Consider the following 12,158-nt stretch of genomic DNA (forward strand, 5'->3'; position numbering starts at 1 on the left):
TATCCTTCAGGCCTGGGGGGGGGGCGGGATTACAGGTGCTGAGCATAGAGTAGCAAAAAGGAGACAAAGCAGGATGCTTGATATTCTCCGAGGTGGAGTTCTGGCATGGTGCAGCATCCTTATAGGCAGGTATGTGTATACTTTTTAAAGGAGCATTAATTGCATTGCATAAGTACAGGGTGGGCTTGATGCTTTCTACTGCTTTCAGTCAAGATTTATATTGGATTAGAAGAAGTATAAATGCCTTTAAGAGCAACCTTGACTGCGCAGTTGTTGCTATCCATCTTTCTGAGCAATGTAAGCAGTATTTTCATTTTTTTCTCAGGCCATAGTAGTCAAGTTGTCTGACTTCCCATCTAACATGGATGGATGGATGAATTCACCTGGTGTTCCCTGTATCAAACCCCTAACTTCAGTTAACTATAGTGTGCATTTTACAAAAAGAGAATAGTTTTGTGTTGCTTAAAGGTTTAAGTGATGTAACTCAAGTACATCCACCTCTGCTTTGAGCTGTTCTGAGGTGCACTAAAAAGCCAGGAGCCTGTTTACTCTGTAAGCAGAAGCAATGCTGTCAATGCTGCAATTTTTAAATTTAGACATAAGCCCACAGGCTGTTCAGAAACTCTTCCTTGTGGACCTAGAGGGCTCAGCACAATCCCCTACTGTTAATTTCTTTGGCTCTGTGTTCTTAAGCCACATTGATTAGGAGTGAGTTATACTTCACAAGACCTCTGTGAGCAGTTAAATTAATCTATCAGTTGATTCTATTCAATCATTTGGCCTGTTTTAAAAGAAAAGGGAGCTGTAGCATGAGATTTTGTCCACTACCACCCCATGGCTGTGTGGCACCCCGAGCATGTGCTCTCTTGGCTGCTCGGCACTTGAAAACTGCCCTTTTGGTAACAAAGGTGTTGAATGCATACGATACAGGCTCCAGGGTGCAGCCACAACTGTGCTGGCAGGTGGGCAAGAGAGTGACCCTGCCACTGGTGGTGGAAGACTATAATTCTTTCACACGGGCCAAGCTTTTGGGGCAGGGAGGTGTTGCAAAAAGACTTTTAAGATTAGGTCTGTCAGGGTTAACAAAATAAGAAGCAGCTTAAACTAAATTTTTTTTCCATTCCTGACCTGGATTCTTCTTTCCAGGTACACTGGCTCTTACCATGGAGCTCCAAGCATGAGGAAGTGACAGTCTTCCAAGACCTGATGTGGAAACATCGGAGAGCTTCACGCCTCTTATGACTTCTGCTTACCTGACGTCTTCCCTTGATTTTTTTTTTTTCATTTAAAGTCAGATTCTTTACCCAGTCTAGCAGTGCTGCCCAGATAATTGCTAGCAATGCCTACAGGACTCTTTCATATATGAGGCGGCTATTTAGCTCCCGCCTGCCTGCCAGCCTGAGGAGCTTGGCTCTGCTCCCTGTAAGATCTCTCTGGCTCTTCTTCCTACGGCAAGTGAGCCTGGCGCTGAGGGCTGGTGATCTAGTCTCATGCCCCATGCAGGCCCCTGGTGTGGTTCTTCCTTTGCATTTGTTTCTTCTAATCCAGGACAAGGCGGTTCTTGCCCTTCCTGGTGGTGGGTGTTCCCCAACCTCTGTGCACCCCAGCTTTGCTCTCGGCCACAGCTCCAGGAAACTGCTGATGGAGACGGTTCCTCGGTGCCCCTTGGGTGCTGGCGAGGTGTCCAGAGGGGAAGCCAGCCAGCCCAAGACCGCTGCGGCACAGAGGCAAGTTCTAGGGGCTGGGGTCATAGTGCTGATGTCTGTGGGTAAGAGAGTGATAGGGTCAGGGGAGAGAGGAGGGCGAGAAAACAGAGAGCTAAGGGGCTTTTGGACCTGGTATGTGCACAGCTGGAGAGACCATGGTGTGTGGGAAGCAAGATGCTCATGAAGAGCAGAGGAGGGGGTCTGCTTGGTGAGGAAAGGAGGCTGGGGAGCTTCAAGGGACACTGCGGTGCTGAGTGCCTGAGTATTGGGGAGGGTTGTTGGATGGTGACAAGGGGTTTGGAGGGAAGCCACAGCTGAAGAGAACTGAGGTAGAAGGCTGTTGTTCTCCTCTTGTGCAGCAGAGTCTGTGTGTGTGAGGGCTATCAGAGATGGGAGTATGGGGTATTCAGAGGGGTCTGGGCATGGGGGGACAGGGTAGAGCAGGATATGCCTCGTTTTGTAAGCTGGACTCAAGGGCTGAGTAGTTGTATGAGGAGTGTGGGGAGGGCTCGGAGGCGTGTGAAAAAGAACCTGGGCTGCAGAGATGACAGGGGAGGCCTGGGGCGAGAGGCCTGCACACGAGAACAGCGGCAGCGGTGGGATGCCGGAGCACATGTGGCACAAGACTGACCGTGGGTGTAAGAGGGGAGGAAGGCTGGACCCTGCCCCTCACGGGGTGCCCGTTGAGCCCCGGCCCCGGTCCATCCCGCGGTAGGGGGTGTAGGCCGGCCCCAGGCTGCCTGCTCGGGCTCGGTCCGCGGCGCGGCCCCTGCGGGGCGCCGGTTCCGGTTCCGGCGGAGCCGGGGCGGCGGGCGGGCGGGGGAGGAGCCGCCGGAGCCCGAGCCTGCGCTCTGGAGCCGGGCGGCGCTGGGACCCGGAGAACAAGGGGCGCGGGGGGACCGGGCGCGCGGAGGCCGCAGCCGGGCCGGGGCGCGGGCGGGGCCGGGCCGGGGCCGAGGCGGCGGCCGGGGGTCGCGGGCCGCGCCGGGCCGGGCGCGGAGGAGGCGCGGCGGAGGCGGTGGAGGCCTGGCGGCCGGGCAGGGGCGCCATGGCGGCGGCCGAGACGAAGATCATTTACCACCTGGACGAGCAGGAGACGCCGTACCTGGTGAAGCTGCCGATCCCGGCCGAGCGCGTCACCCTCGGCGACTTCAAGGGCCTCCTCAACCGCCCCAACTACAAGTTCTACTTCAAGTCCATGGACGACGACTTCGGGTGAGCGCGGACCCGGGCCTGGCCCGCCGACCGCCCTAGTGTGTGTGTTTGGGGGGGGGTCCGCCGTGTCCACGCGCGGAGGGCGGGCTCCCGTGGGCCTGTGGGGGGCCCGCGTGGGGGGCGGGATGCGTGGCTCCGGCTGGGGGACACCCGGCCCCGCACACTGTCGGAGCACTGGGGTTGGCCTCCCGCCCCCCTCCCGCCCGAGGAGGGTTCCCCCGCTGCAGCGGGGCTGGGATCCCCGGGGTGCGGTGGTGCCCTTCGGGACGGGCGGCCCCTCTCGTGCCCACTCTGGGGAGGGGGACACGCACCCATCCTCAACCCCCATTGCTTTACCCTGGAGGGGCAGGGATGGTGCCCCCCTTGTGCTGTGCCTGGGGAGGGGACCCCAGGGGCACATGCGCCCGCAGTTTCCTCACCTGGGGCGGATGATGCCCACCTGTGCACCTTCTCTGGGGCTGGTGGTCCCTGTGTGCTGTCTCTGGGGACATCCTCCCAGCCAGGCAGCCGCTCTGGGGGAAGCTGCCCCCTGCTACCTCCTCTGTGGGGGAGCTGGTGGTATCCTCCGTGCACCTCCTCTAGGGCTGCACCCCCACGTCTGCCAGAGGCACCCTGGGGGAGAACACCTCCCCAGCTGAGGATTACCCCCTCCCTGTGCTCATGATGTTTGGGCAGCACCGTGCCTGAGGGGGTATCTCCCAGTGCAGCCCACCTGGGGGGTGTATAGGGGTGGCATCCCCCCACATATCCTATTTGGGACTGTCATTCCTCATCTAAAGGGCCTGGGCATCTCCCACTGTGCCTGCCTGGGGAGGATGTCCCTTGTTCCCCCCACCAAGAGGGTGCTGGGGCAGTGTCCATCAGCCGTTACCAGGGAGTGGATTTGCAGACGGTTTTGTTTTCCTACCATCCATTTTGGGGAGGGCCATCCATTTTGGCAGCTTTGTCTCCCGCATCTCATCTTTGGGAAAAATGGGTAAAGAGGACCATCATTCTCCTCCCCTGCCTCCATGGAGAAGGAGTGAGAGCTCTCCACATGCTGCCCATCTCTGAGCAAGGACTGTACCCATGTATATTTCCCATGCTCGATGTAATAAGTCCTGTGCTTGATCTCTGGGATTGGTCTGTATAGAAGAGGGGTGCTGCCCTGCTTCGCATGCCATCTCTTGCAGGTCAGTTCTCTTCCAACACAGGTATTTTCATCACTTCTTTTGTGATACCCCTTGGTTCCTTCCATCACATGTGGCTGTTTGGGTGTGAGGAGGTATATTCTGTCCCTTGTTTGGATGGCTGTTACTCCCTAATCTTCTGTGGACCCCCTGCTGTCTCCTATCTTTGTAAAGTTGGCCGGTACCACATGAAGCTAACTCTCTGTAAGATCCTTTGTCCCCACTCTGTTTTGTCCAGAGTCTTCCTACATCTGACTCTCCTTTAGCCTTTTTGAGGACCTCCATTCCATCCAGGGAACGTAGCTTCTCTTGGCTTCACAACATGTGACCCTTTACTATTTCTAGCACTTTAGTATTTGAAAGAGTTGCATGATACTTCTTCGTCTGGATTTTTTCCCCCCTCTGAAGACCTAGTGTTTACAGTAGAGAGGTCTTGTGTATGGAGGCTGGGACTGCAAAAGGCTTTCAGTTTTATAGTCTTCCTAGTGTCTTCTTATTGCGCCAAATACCTCCCTAGGCTGTGATCTTGGCTCGAACCCTACATTGAACAGGGCCGGGCCTGTTTGGGGCTTGGATGGAGATTGGTGTGGCTGCCTCGGCAGGGGGTGCTCTCCCCTCTGCAGCCAAATTATCCCTGTGCCCAGGTTCCCGTTAGCTTGGGAGGTGCCAGCTTTCAGATGAGGCTTGAAATTTGGAGTCACTCCTTTGACCACAGTCTGGGACGCTTTGCCTCCCTAAATTCCTCCTGACCCAATGGAGAGCTTGAGTGCTCAGAAGCTTCCCCGTTCTCTCCGAGCAAATAGAAGTCTCCAGCCCTCATTTTCCATAAATTTCCTCAGCAATATCAGTTGTCTGCAGATTGTTTCCTGTCCCTCAGCTGTTGAGTAGTGTTGGGTGCTACGAAACAGCTGCCTCTCCCCGTCTCAGAGGGGACCATGTTCATTGGTGGGAGAAACGAATTCTCCGTGCATGCTGTTTGTAAACAAATGCTTTGGGATCCTTTGAAATGTTGTTCTTGAAGTGAATTCAAACTTGTCTTGAATGAAACATTGCCATGTGGGTGGGAGAGTGTCTGCGTAACTATAAACAAAGTTTAGTAATAAATAGCAGCGTCTTGCGTTGAGAAGAGGGGTCTGGTGGCAGCAAAGTTCTGTGCTGTGCCTTTTCATCCTCCTCTGTTTCTTTAAGGCTCCACAAGAGGAGGCAGATGGTAGATTAATGAAACTCAATGATAAAGCAGCATAGGGAATTGTTGTGGATGTTAGCAGGGAGAGGGGAAAATCGCTCAGGAAGACACAGCGAGATTAGTTGCGTCAGATATGCATGGGATCAGATTTTTGTTGGGACCAATTCAGCTAATTCTTCTGGGAAGAGTGAACCTCTGTGAAAGGGAAGGCGCAGCTGAGAGGGGTCGGAAGCTGTGTGTGCGCAGCCTGTTCCTTGGCAAAATCCTGTGTGATGAGTTGCACAGTTGGAGCAGCACATGGCAAGGCCTTGTGTGGAACAGAGGGGAGAAAGCCTCTTGTCATGCCACCATGGATGCCACTATCAGGAAAGCTGTATTTGTTTTTTTCCAGAGAGCTGAAGAATGTGCTGGTGGTTGGCTGGAGCACAGGAGGGAACAGCCAGAGCAGTCCTGCTGCAACCTTGTCTCCGAGAAGCCCTGGAGCCCCAGGCACCACTCAAAATAGAATCATAGAATCATTTAGGTTGGAAAAGACCTTTAAGATCATAGAGTCCAACCAAAATATTTTGTGATCCTTGGTAATTGGTGTCCAGGAGAGAGCAAGCCAGTGAGAGACAGGGACGAAAGGGCAGGAGGCACCTCAGTTGCTTGACTGTAAATGCTTGGGCAATTAGTGAAAACCAGGAGGAGATTAATGATGGCTGTATTCGGAAGCTGTGTACTAAGGAAGGGCATTGCACTCTCACACGTGTATCCCCCTGAGTCCCTTCCCTCAAGATGCCCTCTGCCCCGCGTGGGGGATGGCCTGGCTTATGCTGACAGTCTTTGAGCTGCACTGGTTTTTGTCACTTGGGCAGTGTCCAGCAGTAGTACTCAGCATAAAGCCCCTTTGTGATGGAGACGAGCTATTCACAGTGGATGGCCTTATGGCGGCTGATCAATGAGGAGGAGACCTGCAGATCTGATGGCTCATGCTTTTCATCAGCGATTGGATCTTTTGCAGGATCCCTGTGGCATAAGTTCTCCCCTCATCTCTTGTTGGGAATGGAGGCATCTCACCTTCCAGGGTTAGCTGGAGCAAGATGTGCTCCAATGTTTACTTTCACCTCTGTTGCCCAGACTGAATCTGTTTCTCCCACTTCCTCCTCTTTCCAGGCCGTGGATCTGCACCCTGGCATTCCCTTCAGCTCACCCCATCCCCAAGGCAGTATTACAGCCACAGTCTTGGTGTGTGGGATTTTTCATTCTTTTGTTTATCTTGTTAATATTTGTTTGCTCTGAGAATCAGAGGGGTGATGGAGCAGCTTCAGTGTTTACATCTCCTTGGAAATGTGAACTGAGGCTCCCCTGGGGGACTGTGGAGCTGTCGGGCTATGCCAGGAGCTAATCCTAGTCAAAGCACTTAGCCCCAAATTAAGATGACCTTGGAATGGTGTCACTTTTAGGTGGGAAGGAGGAGAAATGAGACAATTTCATGCACCTGATCCTGGGGAGAGGAGCTGTGAGCGGCAGAAAGGCTGCAGGGTTTTGTTGCTTGGTCTACCAAGCATGTAGTGGCACAAATAGAGAATCCAGCCTGAGACCAGTGGTGCGGAGCAGTGATGAAGGGTGCAGATATTTGTGCCCTTGTTGGCTTTGTGTATTGCTAATCCCAGAACTGGAGATGTTTGGAGGAGCTAAGCAGACTGATGGTGGAAGTATGGCAGCGCGGAGATGTGGTACACTCTTCTTGGACCTGAGATACTTTGTATGGATGTGCCTCTGTGAAGTGTGGAACTACCCTTAGCCTGCTAACCTTGCCCTCATTAGAGAAGGAAGGTGTTGGTTTTTTTTTTCCTACAGCTTGAGTCTTTTTATTCAACATTTTACAGGTAAGATCTGTGTGCTGGTCAGCAAGAGAGAGCCTTAGATCAATGCAGTGCTATGACTGCTTGTGAGATCCATGTTCTCAATCAAGCCACCCACAGGTTTTTCATGGGGTTTTGAACAGAGTTTTTAATTTAGGTCTTTTTTGTTCCTAATCTGTAAGATGGAAATTCTAACAGTGTTTCTGTGCCTTGTCTTGTCCACTTGACATTGTGAGATTCTTGCGCAAACATTCATATGGATCTTCGCATGACAGAGCTCTCAGTTCCATACAGGTGCTGCAAGAACAGTACTGTAAATTCTCCTGGGGACCTGTGCAGTGGGAAAGGGAACAACCATGCTGATGGTCTGTGGTAGTTAGTAGTTTGAGACGTGGGCTTCAGTGATGCGTAAAGCATTGCCTCCTGCCCAAGTCCATCGTGAGAAATGTACCTGTCCCTGGGCAGCATGGATCTTCTCACCAGCCAGGTTGTGTGCATGTTTTCCCCAGCTGAACTACAGATTTGACTTTTCATCAGGCCAGGTGACTGGTACAACTCTGAGGATATTCTTATATGAATTGAAATGTGGTTTCTTTTGACTAATTTTTGCTAGTAATTGATGCTGCTCATTTTCAATCGAAAGGTGTTCCCACAGAGACATGCTAAAGTTTAATTTAAACTTTTCAAAACGGTTTCAGTTAAATGAGTGCAATTTGTGCATCCAGGTAAGTCCTTAGCACCTGGACTGAAGTTCTGTCTTGTCTTTCCATAAATTCTGGAATGCCTGAAAGTTTGAATGTCTTCTGCGTGTGGAGAAAACACTTGAGTGATCATTCTGCTCATCTCCACTTCACCTGGCCACCTCTCCTTTGCCAGGCTGGAGAGCAGAAAGGCCCGCTTCTACAAGGGGACCATCCCTCCCTCCTGATCTCACCTGTATGTTCTGCATTGCTAGGAAGACACTGGTGACTCAAGGTACAGTGGTGGGATGGTGCCGCTCCTCCCACCACTGCTGGTTTCTCTCTCTTGCAGGTCTTGATTCCAATTTTAACTTCAGAGCTGTGGTGAGTGATTCCTAGGTCTCAACTGTCAAGCAGAAATTGGTATCCAACTATTCACTAGCCCAGTATCTAATCCAGACCTGCTTAATTATCACCTGCTCTCCAAAGCTGGGTACAAGGCAGTGATTAGGGCAACACTCTGGAGACAGAACAAAGCAGGCGTTGCTGGAATTCCCAATGTAGGGGTCAGATGCCGTTGGTATTTGGCGACCTCATCTCCTGCACATGTGCATGGGGAAATGCGTTGATGCTCACTGAAAGGCTGAGTGATTTATTTTTATTGCAGGGTCTTTTTGAAATTGATGCCAGCAGTGACTGTCCTTCTAGCTGGAAGTGTTTGGAGCCAGGGAAGGGATCCTAAACTTAATAAGCAGTGTCAGTTCCTAAGCAGTGGTGAGCCGCTGGCATGGTGCCCCTGCCTTTCCTGCCAGCTCTTTGTAGTGTGAGTTGGGGGAGTTGTTTTGTTTTGATTTTTTTTGAACTTTATTTTTTAAATTTTTAACTGGAAACTCTGCTGTCTGCAGAAGACCTTTGCCTGTCTCATGCCCCTGGTGGAGAGTGCTTCCATGTCAGCATGGATTTCACTCAGGGAGAGGTTGTCAAGAGGTCTGTGAGCAAAAGGGCCTCCAAAACTGTGTGTGACTCCCTTGCATGCTCGCGTCCTTTGTGGTGCTTCTGTCTGACGGCATTGGCCTGGCTGTGAGGTGCCCATCGCTTTTCCTCATCTTCTGTCCAGTCCTTAGCCATGTCACAGGCCACAGTACCCATCTCTTGTGCTCCCCGCTCCAGAGGATGCGTCGTTCCCTGCCTGCTCATGTGAGATGTGCTTCCCCGGTTAGCTAGGGTCCACCAGAGGTTATTTTTTGGACATCCTGCATGTAGGTTACTGCAGCCCGTGCCTCTGTCTCCTGGGCTGCTGAGGATTTGGCAGAGAGCTACTAACCACTGTCTGCGCTTGTGGTGGGAAGTTCCTGTAATGCTGCCCGTGCTGGGGGGTGGCCCGTCGACACTGGAGCTGATCCTGGCTGTAGCTGCTGCTGGAGGCTGTTTCCAAGTGTCGTGGCAGTGGGGGAGGCCGCAGCAGTGCCAGGGCTGGGGTGCAGATGAAGAGGGTTAGTTGATGGTATTCGCTCCTTCCCTGGGTTGTATTGTCTGTGCCTGGCAGTGTGTGTCCTGCTGTTCAGACCCAGCTATTACTGACTCCGTAGGTGTCCGGCTTTGTCTGTTGTGGTTGGAGCTGTGCTCCGAAGGCCACATTGGATGGCAGTCATAGCCTGGTTTCTTTGCCCAGGGGTGGCGTTCGGAAAGCCAAGTTAGCCAAATCGGGCTGCAGACCAATTTGCCTAAGGCCTTGTCTGTACTATGCAAACAATGAAGCTTTACAACAGCTATTGAACTTGTTTGCAGCTAGAGCTGGTCAGAATTTTTTTTGACTGAATATATTTTCTCCCAAAATATGGTGTTATGTTGAGGCCAGCATTTTTCTTGGAGAGGTGCTGTTTTCAATTATGTTTTTGATGGGAATGTTTCTTAATTTTAAGCCTCTCTTGTCATCTCTGAAAAAAGGAGAAAGAAAGGTCAAGAAACCTTTGCTCATCCATGAGAATGCAGTTGTGTTGATGCAGTTCTGTGTTTTGAAATCATCTGGAGGACTCTGGTCCTCCAAATTCCTGCACAGAGCAAAAACCTACCTCGATGTCTCAGAAATTGCCATGAAGTAAATCTGTGCACCCTGACTGTCTGTGGTGCAGCTGTGCTCCAGCGTGGTTCAGTCTCTGAGGTCAAGGCCAAACACCATTAAAAATGGCTCATAAACCACCATAATCTGGGTTGTGACCTGAGTGGTGTTTGTTGTTATGGGATGATAGTGGTAGCCGCATGCTCAGTCTTCTGGTTCCCGCTGAAATACAACTTTTGAGAGTTTAATCTAGAACTTGGTTGTTCCCAAATCCCAGACCTTGGGTCACTCGCAGAGTGGGTACTGGATCTTCTGGGTGGTGGCTTAAGGAGTGATGTTCCTTTCTACGCAGCTATGGTGAGAGCAGGACAGGCAGCTGGGGAGGCAGCGTTTCATAATGGACTCTGAGAAGGAAGGTGCTGGCTTGTAGGGATGGAGGCAGGTGGTCTGCGAAACCAAGGCCTGTGTGCTCGGAACACTGAGCCTTCAGTAAGTCCCTCTTCTCCAACGTGCTCCTGGCCTCCTTCACCTGTGATTTCCCTACCTGGTCTCCCAGCAGGCTGAGATGTCTGGGTCTGCAGCCTTGTGGCCTGAACTCTTGAAGGTGGAGGTGGTTACCCACCACCATGTGTCTGGGGATGCTCAGGGAAGAAGGGTGCTGTGAGTATAAGCAAAGAAAATCTGGTTTCCCCGGCAGCACAGATGTGTTTGGGATCGGTCCTCTCTCAGGGTGGACATCAGGCCCTCCATCTAGACTTGAAGGCTGTCTATGTAGAGGTATAGGGAACATAGTTAAAATTCCTCAAGTCCTTTCTGAGCTCATGGTACTTAAAGTGGTAGCAAGCCTCTTGCATGTCTGCATAGCAGTTGCTGAACTGTTCTGAGCTGAGGGTGTCTGCTGTAATGAAGTCCTACTCCTCCACCCTTGACTGCATCCAAATAGATATAAAAATGTTGTGGTTTAGGATATTTGATCTGGGTAAAAGCCCACGAAGGAGAGCTGGGCTTGCAGAACACAGTGAAGATTGCGCCTGCAGGAAATTGCCTTCGTGTTGTTGCACTGGCTTTGCATCGTGCTGCACATCTGACAAGGTAGCTGTCAGAGCTGTGTGTTTTTGGTGTTTCCTATTGATTTCCTTCTCTCTCCATCCCTTGTTTGTTATTCAGAGCCTGCCCTTCTGACCTGTGCTGGATGGATGGTGGTTTTCCAGAAGGGGGATGTGGCACCACGTGGCTGTGTTACTGTTTGTCCCAGTGGTGCTGGCTTGTTAGGCAGCAGCTGGCAAGTTAAGTAAAACTTAATCCTGCCGGTGGCTGCTGGTGGAAATTTTTGCACCAAATTCTTTTGTGAAGGCTTTTTGGAAGGTGTTGAACTAAGGTACAAATCTGGGAATTAGTCTAATCTCTGTGACTTTGTCTGTTTTGTCCATGCGCTTATCTATGTAAAGCCATGGTTGCCTTACGAGAGTATGTGAGCTCTTGGACCATGAATATCACTGTCTCCAAGGTCTGCATTAGCTTGCAGAGCTGAAGTATTAGTATCTCCCTGAGCCCTTGCTTTGAAGCTTTTGGTTTCACTTGTTTCCATTGCTGTGTTGTTACTGTTGTAACACTAATACTGAGCCTGTCCAGGAATGGGATGGAATTCTCTGGGGGCTTTGGCAGGCAGAGGTGCCTGATGCTGACCTTCCTGTGGCGTGTAATCCTGTATCGCAGTGGAGGGTTGGGACTGTTGTGGTTGTTGTATCAGTTATTTATTAAAGGAGATGTGCCAGAGGCATTGTTTTTCCAGTCACAGCTAGCTATTGAAGGCGGCAGAAGCAGCATTTGGGTACCTGGCTCCACTAAGTCCTCTGTGTTGGTTATCCCCTCGCTGGGGCATCTGTCCATGTGTCTTGTTGGCTAAAATTTGCTATCTTGCGAGAACCGGAGGGAAAGAAGATGCAGTGGGTGATGACTGAATCGCTGCAGTGGGAGTCCGTCCTTCTGGTCCTGGCTGAAGACGTGAGCTGAAGGGGGGGAAGGCTTCCTCACATGACTTGGAGCAGAGATCTGCTTCTGGGAGAGCTGGCACTGGCCGCTGTGTGGGAAGGTCTTTCCTCTGCTGGTTTTTGACCTGCCCCTAGGGTCTGGAGAGGAATTTGTTTGCTATGTGGCCCCTCTGATTGCTGGCAGCTGTCTCTGTGATAGGCTGGGAATTGGGGGTCTGGGTAGCAGAGGCTGTGGGCTTTTCCTTGTTTTCTGATGGCTCGCAGCTCCTGCCATGTACAGGCTGCTTCTGAGGACACTGAGGATA

The 12,158-nt window shown here is 51.7% G+C and overlaps 1 protein-coding gene across 1 annotated transcript in view; it reads left to right on the top strand.

Moving 5' to 3' along the window:
• Positions 1 to 2,754: 2,754 nt before the first annotated feature.
• The window catches only part of DVL3 (dishevelled segment polarity protein 3), a gene marked incomplete at both ends in the record, with an annotated part of 31,723 nt that continues 22,319 nt past the window's right edge, over positions 2,755 to 12,158 (top strand). Inside the window, one exon of the mRNA XM_082003784.1 lies at positions 2,755 to 2,921. Within this exon, the coding sequence (XP_081859910.1) occupies positions 2,755 to 2,921 (167 nt within the window). The remainder of the gene's footprint in view (positions 2,922 to 12,158) is intronic.

The sequence above is a fragment of the Phaethon aethereus genome, assembly GCF_964289735.1.
Source record: "Phaethon aethereus genome assembly, chromosome: 9".
In the NCBI taxonomy this organism is placed as follows: Eukaryota; Metazoa; Chordata; class Aves; order Phaethontiformes; family Phaethontidae; genus Phaethon; species Phaethon aethereus.